Source organism: Phaseolus vulgaris, chromosome 4 (genome assembly GCF_051622355.1).
Source record: "Phaseolus vulgaris cultivar YP4 chromosome 4, ASM5162235v1, whole genome shotgun sequence".
In the NCBI taxonomy this organism is placed as follows: Eukaryota; Viridiplantae; Streptophyta; class Magnoliopsida; order Fabales; family Fabaceae; genus Phaseolus; species Phaseolus vulgaris.
This window is the reverse complement of record NC_143501.1, coordinates 10,788,381-10,802,497: the sequence shown is the minus strand read 5'-3', so window position 1 is coordinate 10,802,497 and position 14,117 is coordinate 10,788,381. Positions and strand designations below refer to the sequence as shown.

Sequence of the window (14,117 nt, the reverse complement as noted above, 5' to 3'; positions counted from 1 at the left end):
ATTTAATCTTCATACGTGTCTTTAAACTCCTTAAACCTTTTCTGGAAATACTATGAATCTTAGAGACAATAATAAACATTAATTAATTGCATGGGTATCATTGAAACATTATCTTTGATATTTCTAAATTATTTAAATCTTCCATTCCAAAAATTCCATTGTAAAAATATTTACAAATACTTTCTAAGTTTGTACAAGATTTAAACATTGAAAAATTTTCATACTTTAACCCTGAATTATTTCCTTAATATATTTTTCAAAAAAAAAATAAACAGTGAATATGTGTGCTTTTTTTTCTCAAAACCTTTCCAATTTAAACATTGTTCATTCCAAAACTTTCTAATATTTTCTAAATCTTAATCCTGAGGACATAACAGTACTTGAAACAATTTATAATCATTATAGAAAATGTATTTCATTCAAAGATTATTAAGACACTCAATATTTGGAGTTTTTGGGATGCTCTATTTTATGTTCGCAAATACAAAAACTTCCCAAACTTAGTCAATTAGTTATCTTATTTGAAAACTTTGATTTATATGAATTAAAATCACCAAATAAAGTTCAAAAATATTAAAGCAATGTCAGAAAAAATCTAAGATCATAGAAATCAAGCATAAACACTCCCTAATGCGTTAGAATATCTAACACGAAAACGAAATGACCATTTAACATGTACAAGTTTAAGTTATGGTTAGCGTGTTCATTAAAATTGTTTTGTTAAGCTTTCTTAAGCTTTGGAGATGTTTGACTTGATATGTCCTTAAAGACCATCTTACGAGATTGTCTAGTATGTCCTTGTACTGTGAGACCATTTATTGTGTCTATGCACAGTTGGACTGTCTAATAGATCAATGCTTTATGGTTTGGCTATTTTGTTCTTGGCACATAGACTGCTTAAAAAGTTTAACACTGAGAGACTATCTAACAATTTTAATATTGTAGGACCGTCTAATAAGTTTTATCTTACTAGACCGTCTGATGAGCCTTTACCTTATTATGAATGAGTGAGCTTTGTTAGAATTCTTAACATATCTTATAATGTTTGTTATCATCAAAACTCATAAATTCTCTTATCACAAGATTGTTTAATGGGTGATAGACCGTTTAGCAGGTACTAGACCATCTAGCGTCTTAACAAAAAGAGAAGAAGAAAATACAAATCATTATAAGAGAAACTGAATTAAACCTTGCTCTTGGATGCAAACCTTCTCACTTATATAATATGATTTATTAAATTTTTTTTTTACTGGCAATCATCCTCGGGTTCTTATTCTTGCTTATAAAAATAATAAAAGAAAAAACAAACCATATTATATTAGTTTTACACCTACTCTAGAGTCGTTCTTTAGACTTCTTTACTATGTATATTTCTAATTTTGAGCTTTAATTTTAGCTTGTCATGTTCTTTTTAGCATTATTTGAAGTATTGTTATAACAACCTAGAGAGGATTTGGGCATACATAAACAATAACATATATGAATAATAAAATTTACATAAAGAAACATTTACATAACATAATATTTGTTATACATTGATGTTCTTGAATAAACGATACACAACAAAACTAAAATTTAATGCGTATAACTATACATATTTGTTTACAAAAGGGAAAATTAATACAAAAATCTCTACAAAACCTAACTAAGCAACTCGTAAGTTGCATGGAATTCAAAAGTTGCTTCATATTTCATACTCTATAACATGTTCATTTGGAATACATATATATATATATATATATAAAATAAAACTATGTGAGATTAACTCAATGAGTGGTAATATAACATACAGTAAATAAGTTAATCATTAAACATTTCACAAGTTGGTATTTCAAAAGCAATAAAAGAAATCATATCTCAAATATATCTAAGTAACTAAATTTAACTCAAGAAATATATCTCTTGAACATTTCTTTTCCCATCCTATTGTCATAAAGTTGAGCTCAAACATTTTTAGAGATGTCACTTTCCTCTATGCCATGAATTCTCGGTATTTATACCCCCTTTTGGAGAATTTGAACATAGGGACTCTCATATCCTCTCAGAGTTATTCAGAGACGGATATCCGAATGCTCTTTTGAGTGATACATTTTTTACAAACATACTTTACAATTTCTTTTTTAAGCAACTTGTGAAATATAAAGTTCACTTAAAACTTTATCACATTAGAAGTTATGTTTCAACTTCAAAGTAAAGATAACTTTCAACAATTCCCATAAAGCATTTCATAAGACATAATACTATAATCAAATATTTCCATATGAAAGAACAATAGTGATTTTAGGAATATCTCATAAGAAAGTTTGAAAAGACAATATATCTCTTCAGAAAATGATTCTAGAAGTTAGGATTTCATAACCCATAACCCTATACTTCTTCTATGTCACATTTCTCACCATAAATGGAGGAAAATGATGGAAATAAGAAAACCACTTACCTTGGAAGAAAATTGATTGGTGGAACTTGAAGAGAATGAGGAGAAGAAGTGATGGAAGAAAGAATAATCTCTTGAAACTTTATGATTTAGGTGGTGAGGAAACTTTTTCTCTCTTAGTTCTCAACTTTATTTTATGCTAAAATATGTAAAAATAACAATTTAGGTCTATTTATACTAAAATGATAAGGGTCAATCCGCTAAGCAAATCTCAACATGTTGAGCGGATTGCTAAAAATGGCTTAATGAATTTGGAAATGACTAAGTGAAATTATGTAGAAAACTTCCAAGACTCTCTTTTACATAATTTTGCTGAGCGGAGCCAAATGTGATGAGCGAATTTTTCCTAGTGAAGGAAATCTAAAACTCTGTATAAAATAAGCTAAGGGATTCTCTTACCTAGTATCCTAAACAAAAATTTGGGTGTTACACTTGTCATATCAGTTCTAATTTGAGTTTAGCATTTCTAAATTGAGCTTTTATTGCTTTACTTTTTCAACTTCTTGAGTGGATTTACTATTGGCTTAACTTGATTCTTTGAGAACACCTAACTTCATAAGGTAGCATCTTAAGTGTTGATGGAATTCTAAGAGGATACAACGCCTTTATGCATTGAAAAGGTAGAAAATAACTCCTTCAAGGAGGGACTAAACACTTGGAGAGGCATCGAGAGAGTTTGAAAACCAAAGTTCTTGTACCTTTGTGGAAAATTTTGTAGAAGCCGAATTAGCAACTAATTTAGTGACAAGAAAAAGTTTCAAACAAGTTTGAAATTCGTAGCAAACAAAATTTGTCTCCAATTTTATCTCTCTTTTCTTTCAATGGCTAATGTGTGTTATCTCTTTCAATATTTGTTTACTTTTGTTTAACTTGTAATTCGGTTATTTTCTTGGGTATCTTGGGGAATCCTTACTGTCCTCCCATCTCCTATTGGTGACTTTTTTTATGTTAGTTACACATTTAAATGTTGAAATGTCTTGATAGCTCCAAGTGCTAACAAGTTTTCACATTAGGATTCAACTAATTTATTTTCTTAATGAACTATCTTCTTTAGTATTTTAGGTAAAGCAATTTAGCAAGTTCCAAAGGCTTGTTTCATTGCTTGGAGTCTTATTATAAGATTGAGTCTTAGTTTGCTTTCCTAGTGTTGCTAAAAGAAAAATATTCTTTAAATATTTGTAAATTTCACTTTCAACGTAGTGATAATGCCACAAGCTCACCAAAACATTTTACACAATTAACTCAAGAACTAAAGTCCCTAAAACTATGGAAAAAAGCAAGTATATGTGTTGAAAGAAAAATAAATAATTGAAAGAGAAGTTTATCTCTTTTGAGAGTTTTTCCTTGTATCTAAAATAACTTATTTTAGTTAGGAGTGACAATTATAAAATACTTAGGAAAGCCAAAAGTAGCTTAATGAAAAAGAATATCTATGTTCTTTATCTTAGGAGAGATAGAGGGAATAATCACGAGTGACTTTGTGTACTCATTATAAGACAAAAGGACAAAAGTGACCAAAAAATATTTTTTGTAATTATTGTTTGTTTGATTAGTTTAACCATTTACAAGTTTTTAAAGAAAAATTAGATGTAACTCAGTGTTATCGTGAACCAATATAAGATATTGTTTTCATTAGTTCATATATTATACATGTACAAGTTATTTGTGGAAATCCTTTTAGAAACCTTTTTAACTAGTAGACTATCATCCTCCTACTTTATGTTGATCATCATCTTGTGAAAATCTTCAAAAGTGGTTTTAAACTTTATTCCACCCGAATTCTAGAGCTAAATTATTATTTTCAATCTTCAAATTCAAATGCTAATTACAATAAAATGAAATGTAAATCCTGACCTAGAATGTGTTGGTTGAAGTTTACATAGTTGATAGAGAAGAGGAATTTGAATTTTAAAAATTCAAATCCCTTGATATTAGGCGTAATCCTATTCTAATAAATTTGATTTTCTCTCCTCTTCTCTACTTTGTAAAATTCTCAACCAAAGTTTGATATTTGGTAGCTATATATAGTCACTCTTCTTTACTTTGTAAAATTCTCAACCAAAGTTTGATCTTTGGTAGCTATATATAGTCACTCATGCCTTGTACAATACACTTTTGAGATATATAATAATTACATAAATTATTGTGAGTTAGCTTTAGTGAGAGTGATGAAAAGTTTTATTTGATTCTTAAAGAGTCAAGTAATGATTCATCATGTGATGTTTATGTTGGAGGATGAAGATTTCTCATGTAGCATATAATTTATTTCATCTCCCAAGTCTCTTATTCATCTTCTCTTTTGAATTGTTCTTTTGTTCTAGTTTATCTTATTATTGTTTCGTTCACATTTTATTCCTTAATTTCGGTATTACATGATGTTATGATTTTATGTTATTCATGTTCTTAAATTATTATTCTAATTTGTTTTCGTAATCTTGGTGGGTTCTTGTGATTGGAATCACTAATTTAAGTTTCTCACCAACAACTCATGATTTAAAATAATTTGAAATTCAACTTTACTATGTGTATTATTTTCTAAGCTAATAGGACTCTTATAAGTTTATATACTATTTATATTTTTTAGAATATATTTTATATTTATTTTTGGTTAGTAAATAACATATTTAGATTATTTAATTTATTAATATGCTTAAATTATTTTGTAGTTGTTCATGTCATGAAGAATTTGTAATAAGGATTTATGTTCTATGATTTTTCAAAAGTGTTTATCGTAGTTAAGATTATTATGTGAGTATTGTATTCAGTCAATACAACTAATTTTTTAATTGGTAATAAATAAGTGGACATTGTATATACTCTCAATTAATTAATATATTATTAATTTTGTATTTTATATAATTCTTCAAATAATACATGGAACGAATTTGCTTTTAAAATTCCAAAATTAGAGGGAGTGTGATTTTTTTTTTAATTTTCAGAACACGCATTAATTGCTAAACAATATTTTTTATTACACCATTGTTATTTGAATAAACCTTTTTGTTATAATTTTACCTTCATTTGTTTAATTAATTTGTCTACAATATTATACACTGCGCAAAATTATTGTTATGTTGCTTCATGAAATAAATATTAATTATTTTGAACACATTCTTATTTATGTATATGCCAAATTAAAGTATTTTAGTAAAATACATTTTATTAATAAAGATTACGAAGGAAAAATACATTTATATTTTTAAATATTTTAAAGTCCAGTGTGGAGATAGAAATCCATGTGTTATTTTAAATTGTTGAAATGTTATTAGTTTATTTGATATTCTATTTTAAAATTTATATAATTATAATTTGTTTTTTATTAAAAAATGCTTAAATTCTTACATTCTTGTTAATTTATTTTTTCATTATTGTGATTTTCTTTTTTATCAAGAAAACTTAATAAATATTTAATTAAGTATGAATAGATCCATTCACATTCCTAATTTAAAAACTCATGATGAATATCAAATTTCTATCTCATCTTTTAATAAATATTTTTCCATTATCACACTTTCTTTATTTATAAAAACTTCCTGATATCTAAGCATACTTATTAAGAAAAGTGTTTAAATAAATTACTTTAACAAATTTTTACTTTCTTTTTCTCCAGAATATAAGTATAAAAAATTTATCATATTTTTAAAGATTACAATTGTTCGAATTATTTAAAAATACTTTCTTTAACTGTAGTATGTTGTCCGTTTCTGCCCCCATGAACAAACTGAATCTGAAAAAAAAGTGTTTAAATTTCATGTATTAATCTAAAAATAAATTATGTTTAGAAGAAAATATCCACCTTCTATACATTAAAAAAAAATTATAAATCTATTTTTTTTTTATAAAAATTTTATGCTAAACATTCCTATAAAACTTAATATCTCATAATCTCAACTAAACTACCTCCACATGATTCAACAATCATTTGTCATTTAAATAAAAAAATATTATTAAAGAAAAACTAAGAATCTATTTGTCATCCCAATAGACTTCAATTTAATGAAATTACAAAATCAACTTCATAAGTATGCTGAGACTCCAATAACACCATCATAATTAATCTCTTCACACACTACACACTTTGGTGTGTGTTTGTATTGCAATATTCCTGGTTCTCAAAGCACATTCAAAAGCCAATCCTTATCTCATGATGGATTGACGTTGAACTTAACCTCTTGTAAACTTCAACCATAGTCAAAATGGCTCCAATAGAAGCCAAGCTCCCTTTAAGATATAGTAACAGACACATACCAACCAAGATCTTTCAATTAAGTTCTATTATCCATACAAAATTCACAAAAAAAAGAAAAGTTTGAGTTATAATGAAGGTCCATGGCATCATATAATAATGAACACCTCATTCTAAATGCCTAAAGAATTTGAATCCAAGAGGTAAGATTATGTTGATAAACTGCACCGTAGACATTGAAATCAAGCAGTCTGGATTCTACTAGAGCCCTTTGCTTGTTTTAACATGTATTCTTTCTTCATTTCCTCCAAAACAGAATCATTGGTGCTGTAAAAGAATTAACAAGAGATATCAATTCCACATTCATAGCAACACAATTATACTAAACTACATCCCCTATATTTCACAACATACAACTTTGGTTGTAAAGGTAATTAAGCTGCTGCTGATGATAGCAGCAAGAGAAACAGTGAGAAATCAAATTTACATGAAGAAGAAGAAGAATGATAAACAATAATTAATGCTTGACTGATGTTTCTCCACTTTGGTCACAGACATGATGGAAATTTCAAACTATTTATGTCTTCAAAAATTTAAAAAGGTTGAATTGACAGAAAGTAAATAATAAAAGGATATGCAGTTTTCATTTTGATGAGTTCATGGAAAAAGAACAAGAAAATAAGCAAGAGCATGTCATCACAAGAAGAATCACTGGTGACTAGACAAAATGTTCTGCAATAAAAAATAGTTTAGTTCCTTTGTTTAGCATTTCTTGGACTTTTAATTGGAATATATTTTTCATAGGTGGTGTTAAATAGTAAACACATAAATGGACTTCTTCAAAAGCCCAAAAGAAGCATCTACAAAAGGGGGCATGAAGAATAAAAGTCAAACAACAAAAGAAGCCCAATTGCAGAGCCCAATTTTGATTTAGGAATCTCAGCCAAATGAAGCTTAAACAAAGCAAGGAGATCACGCTATCAAAATAGCAAGGAAAGCATGAACCAAGGCATGTAAGCATGATGGAATCCTGCCAAATCAAGGGAGATTTCTTTTTATTTTATTTTGAATTCAAAATTCAAAATTTACCCTCCCATTTATTTTAAATTTTCAGCACATGTAATGAATTAGCATTAGCATGTAATTTTTGAGTCACATTTAGCTTAGGAATTTTCGGTGATCATAGGCTTATAGCCATCACCTTTTCTTGTATTTTCACTTTGGATGATATATGGAATTTGTGAGATTTTGAGACACTTCTGAGAGTGATCTTGATTGAGTCTTATCTTATTTATTAACTTTGGAGTCAAGTAGTGATTCTCCATGAAGTTTATCATGAAGATAAAGAATCCTTCATTTTCAAGTGGCACTCTCCTTTCATTCTTCCAAGGCTTCTCCACTTTGAACTTTCTTTTACTTGTTACTTTAATTGCTTGTGCTCTATTTTTTTCTCTATATACTTCCGCCAATGTCTTCTTTAGTATGAGGGGTTCGTGTTGTAGTTTCTTTTGTTTGTTTCTTCATACTCTTTTCCTAGATGCAAACCTTCACACATATATAATCCTTTTGGATTAAATTCCTAATCAGTCGAAAACATCTTTGAGATTACCTTATAATCTAACAAATTCTAAACAAAATTTATACACATTTGTTTCTAAACACTTCATTCAAGCTAAAGCATAAGAGGGTCTTTATCACAGTTCCTCCACTCTTCCCCAAAACAAGAAGGCCTACAATCATTTTAATCATCAGGCTGATTTGCTATGAATGTGTTATGTCAGACATTTGAGTTTCCATGGTTCTGGAATAACAAGATGAATCAATGAAAAGAAAGTACTATTTAGACAATCTAGCCCATTGATCAATATAAAAATCTTTACACAGACTAAATTTTAAATATATGATTGGAAATTTGAAATTTTCATTTCGTAATCCACTGTGGTAGTAGACATTGATCTTTATGAGGTAATATATAGATCTGTTAGAAAGTACTGAGGCTTTACATTTGCAAAGCTGAGTAGGCAAAACAGGCAGTTAGGATTTTTATTTTTCTTATTAGATAGGATATTTCTATTTTGTACTTTATGAAACTACTTATCCACGCATCCACTAAATCTGTGAATGAGAAGTAACTAGGAATTACATTAGATGGATGGTTAGTTTGAAAATAAAGGATAGTTCATAATTATCAGTTTCATTATTTTGAACCACTGTGAAGGTCCAAAATGAAGTATTTGTTCTCTTTTATCAAACGCCTAATGAATAGAAAGACTTAACATGTAGACAACATGAAGATCCATGCACTGCATACAGACATGTATAATAATGTTTTTCAAATTGTAGTGTATCACCTTTATTGTCATCACTCTTCCAATTGGCATGATGATTTTCCTATGTATCGTTCCTCAAACCAAAGAATATAGTAAATCTTACATATCTTGTCTGAGTAAAAGATTAACTAGAATATTCAAAAATATAAATAGTTTAAATCAGATAAACAGATAGAATGTGACAATTGGGAGTCATATCTGCGTACCAGTAAATGAACCTAATGTCTTCTACTAATAGTTGGGCTCATAATTGCAAATGTATCAAACAAATAAATCTAGAAACAGTTGTATTCCTCAAGGTAAGGCCTCTCGTATGGCAATGGTATAGTTGTTTGTTTTGAGTAGGTTGTGAATTTTATCATTCCGGCAACTGTTATAGCTGAAAGCATTTTATTAAAAAGCCAATTACGAGAAAAAATTTCCACAAACACTAGATGGAGAAGGGAATAAAATAAACCAACGAGATAAAATGAATTAATTAAATGTATCATTGAAAAAGAAAATCAACATATACACCTCAATTGTTTCAAAAGTTGCTCTATCGTCTAATTTTCTAAAAGCATATATAAATTTAGGGTATGTATGGGACAACTTTGAAAATTAGATTATCCATAATCGATTGTATGAATAACTGATTTTAATCAAAAACAATTTTTGTTTGGGCAAGTTTGCTAAAAAATGGTCTAAGATTTAATTTGGTTTGGATATTAAAAAAATAGCTTTTAGATAAGAAAAGAATGCATGAGGCTGAAAGGAAAAAACCTGTTAAAAAATTAATTATGAGTTGCATTATTTCATGTTAAAAGAAATTGCTTAATTTTCAGAAAAATAAAATCTTTTTACAAAATTTACAGACATATTTCTTTTTTACAAAACAGCTTATATTTTAGGGAAAAAGCCTTCCTAATCCTAAACATGCTCTTATTAGGGCTTTTCTCTAAGTTAGGAATAAATTACTTATCTCACTTGAAAAGCTTTAATAAGCTACAAGCTACAGCTTGGATTTAGTGTTAGGAGTTAGATAGAAGGGAAGGGAAAATTCCATACAGAAAGTTCGAGTAGTTAATCAGTTAGATATAGGAATTTATTAGACATAAACAAGGGAATTAAAGGGGGAGGATTCATTCTATTAGGTCATCATTTGTGGATCAAGCTTTTACTCTTTCCTTTCTTTCCCATTTCTATTTTTGGTTCCTAACACATAGTATTCAAATACAACTGTACATTGGTAACAAAAGAATACATTAAAGCCTAAAGTAAAACATCCTTTTTACACACATATAAGTTTCTCCTTTTCTGGATCTCCAATGCTGACGAAAATATAAGGGCAAGTACAAATTAACAGAATTTATTCAGGAAAAGGGAGGTTTCTAATGAATAATGTGCACAAAAGACAAGAAACGAATATATGTCATCAAGTTTTCAGCATCTATGAAGTATCAGTAAACTTGATAAGAAACCAAAACCGTTAAATTGATCCTACAAAGATTAGAGTATAATTACATTAGTACTCCAAAGAATTTGATTACCAAAGTAGTCTGTTAAAGATGTAACCAAATTCAATATTTTAAGTCCCCACTTTAGTCCTACAAAAGAATGAAACCGGTAACATTTATATCTTTGAGGGGTAATTTGGAAAATAAACTTTAAAAAGACCAACTTAACCATGTATTTAGATAGAGAATTTCACAATTTCAAGGAAATTAAAATACATTAAATTTGAATTTCTTTCAATTCAAATTGATTCATTATTCAAATGCTATGTTTGGATAAGACAATTCAAAATTATTGAATTTAAATTTTTTTTGTTTTGATAAAGTATTTCAATTACTACCAAATACAGAAATGTCAAGAAACCATCCTTACACAAAAATAAACCCAATAGATGTGAACCAAAAAAATGTTGGCTAACATCAAAAAATACCCCTACAACATTGGTCAAAAATATCCTAACTAATGTCGGCTAAAAAATAACCCTGGCCTACATTAGTGAAAAAATAATCCCAACAATGTAAAAAAATAAACCTCTTGTCAGCATCAACCAAAAAGACATGACCTACATTGTTTGAAAAACAGTCCTACTAACGTTGATAAAATAACTCTGGATGGCATCGGCTGAAAAAATAGCCCTTTCAACATTAGTTAAGAAACCTTTAACCTTTAATGAGCATCAGTCTACAAATAACCTCAAACTAAGCTAGCCAAAAAAATAATTTTTATGATGTGAGCCTAAAAATAACCCTGAAAATAATCTCAGTTGACTTCAACAAAAAATAAATTGTGTTTGAAATCAAATTAAAACACCATTGATGTTGACCAAGAAAATTCTTAATAATGTCAGCTAAAATAACTTTGGCGATGTCAACACCGAAAAAAATAACTATAATTGACTTTGGTGGCCTAAAAGAAACTCCCATCGACACCAAACAAAAAAATTGCATCAAGCCGACAACATCCCAACCTTGACCATGTGGCCAATGTTCTGATTGAGACCGAGCCGAAAATACCCTAGTTGATGCTGATATAACAACACTCCAACCAAGGCCAAGACAAGTAAAAAGTATGAAGAGAAGAGGCATAGATGTGAGAGATGAAAGAGTATGAAGAATTTCAAATTCTTACTTTGTAGATGAAATTTGAAATTCTATAATTTTAACTAACCAAATTCCTCTAATAATTTTTTAGAAATTCAATTTCTTAAATTCCCCATCCAAACAACATAGTTTGTCACAACATTTCAAATTCTCCATAAAAATGAATTATGCTCCAAAAATTCTTCATTCAAACACAATAAAAGGGTTTACTCTGAAAAGGAATTGTGTGAGCACAACTTCAGCAGAAACTTACCCAGATATATGGGCAATGTGTATTACTTTAAGGCCTATTTGGCTTACAAAAACTTTTCCTGTTCTATTTTCTAGTTTCAACTTTCATCACTAATTACAAAATACCTTGTTTTCATTGTGCTTCTTGTTTTCAATGATTTATACAGGATACATTGAAAACAGCATAAGAATATTTGAATACAAGAAATAGAATGCAAACAATGTAGTGTTCATAATCATTAATGGAAGCAGCAGGACAATTGAAAAGGCAAATGAGGAATAAAACTTTGTCTCTTTCTAAAACAGGCTAAAACTCGCTTTGTCAAGTCCCTTTGAATTCGCCTGTACTTATCCCTTATCCTGATAAGTTTTCAATTGGTATATATTCACTGAATAAAAACTAGGACTCATAATCCCTACTGAACTGCATTAAGAAAATTAAACCTTCGCTTCAACAATTATATCAAGAATTCTGAGAAACAGAAAAAAAATGCACAGACACAATGGAGAATCAAGAATGAAATGGACAGGCAACAATGAATTTTGCATGTGGTATAATTTTCACTACATACATAAAAAACGACAATTCATGATGGTATGACAATCTAAAATAACTTAACACTATAACAAATGCATTCAACTAGTCTACTAATCAAATCAACTTCCAAGAATTGAATCAAAGAAATAAAAAATTGCTTCATTTCATAACAGCGCTTACAATTGATGAAGACAATCATTCAACTCTTTAGCTTGTCGGCGACAACTCCACACAAGTGACAGTGTTTTCCCGGCAGCACATTCAGCATACTTTGCCGTGTAACGATCACACTCCTTCAGTGCCTTCTGCTTCATTTTGCTGCGCAAAGCTGCAGATTTGATGATACAACAGCACTTTAATTTCACCAATTATTAAAAAAATTGTTCTTAACCATGACCCTGTCTTGGATTCGTATAAGAACTACCCATTTGAATTAAACCCATGATTAACTCAAAGGGTTCTCGTTTCTTCCTCCAAAATCATAACTTTGAGCACTTTTTTTTTGTAATGGGTGCATTTAGGGTTTAGGATTTATAGACGAAGAAGAAAAAATAAGTGGTACCTTCTTCCACTTTCTTCTTAACGTGATTCTCGCGTGCGTCTTGAATGTAACCCATTGAGGTTTGAAAATGAAATTGAGATTGAGATTATGCCGCAGAAATTTGTTGGCTCACTGGACAATACTCTGTTGCAGCATCGAGAACACTAGAACACTGGTTTTTCAGTGATAAAGAGAAAAGAAAAATAGAAACATAGGGTTTTTGGTAGAATTTTAGGTAATAAAGTTAGTAGGAAAAAAAAACTTATATATACTATATTCCAAAGTAAATTACACTAATTTTGTCTTAAATGTTTTCAGATAAGTGAATAATATATTTTCTTTGAACTTTATAACATCAATAATAGTATGCACACAAATATTTCTCTCAAACCATTAAAGAATTAGTGTAATGTATAAATGTATAAGTCATTTTTAATATTGTCTCAAGGGGTGTTTACAACTTAATGTTATAAGTTATCTTGATTATGGTTTCAAATGATGTAATCAGTGATATAATTTATAACTATTAATGATGAGATCAGATTTTATAATGATATGATGTTTACTTCTTCTACCCTTCATATTTTTATATTCATTAACCTACTCTTTGTCTCCATTATTTTAAAAAAAAATTATATAATAATTAAGAAAAATTGAAACATATTATACCTATGTTTTAAACATGTTTTATTTTATTTTAAATTTATTTTTATTTTAATAGAAAAATCTAAAACTTCTATTATATAAGTATAACAATTTAAAAACTAATAAAATAATATTATTCATTTATAATAAAAAAAATTAAATTTAAATAATATTAACTAGAAGAAGCAAGTTAAGACATTATAGAATGATAACTTTATAAAATACAAGTTACTTCAACTATGTATCTTATATATTTTAATGCCTTTTTTATTTTTATTTTTTTGCTAAGATATAAGTAACTTAAGGTATCTATATTATATATTTTAATCATTTTTATTATTTTTAATTCTTTTACTTATTACTACTTTAGATTATATCTTGTATATTTTAATGTATTTCTTTATTATTTTAATTTTTTTTTTCTATTATTACATATTTTCAATTTTATAGATAAACTATTTTTTAATATTTATTGGATTACTTTTATATATAATTTAAATTTTAAAAAATTAAATATTACAAATTAAGCTATTAATATTTAATTACATGATGCTATGTGAAAATTAAACATAATAAAAATGATAAAAAAAAACTCGATGTAATAGTAATTTAAATAAA

General features: G+C 28.1%; 1 protein-coding gene across 1 annotated transcript; it reads right to left on the bottom strand.

The window, feature by feature from the left end:
* Nucleotides 1–6,679: 6,679 nt before the first annotated feature.
* On the bottom strand, nt 6,680–13,237 carry LOC137837202 (Cytochrome c oxidase biogenesis protein Cmc1-like protein). Its single transcript, XM_068646129.1, has 3 exons — nt 12,876–13,237; nt 12,494–12,641; nt 6,680–6,947 (listed from the first exon to the last, which is right to left on the bottom strand). Exons 1-3 carry the CDS (start codon nt 12,928–12,930, stop codon nt 6,863–6,865), a joined length of 288 nt encoding a protein of 95 aa, XP_068502230.1. The 5' UTR covers nt 12,931–13,237; the 3' UTR covers nt 6,680–6,862.
* Between the last annotated feature and the right edge of the window lie 880 nt (nt 13,238–14,117).

Excerpts from the sequence above, each read along its gene's own strand:
- LOC137837202 (XM_068646129.1), bottom strand. The coding sequence starts at position 12,930 with ATGGGTTACATTCAAGACGCACGCGAGAATCACGTTAAGAAGAAAGTG. Across the intron at positions 12,642-12,875 it reads TAAGAAGAAAGTGGAAGAAG|CTTTGCGCAGCAAAATGAAG; the intron begins GTACCACTTATT and ends TCAAATCTGCAG. Across the intron at positions 6,948-12,493 it reads AATGATTGTCTTCATCAATT|CACCAATGATTCTGTTTTGG; the intron begins GTAAGCGCTGTT and ends ATTCTTTTACAG.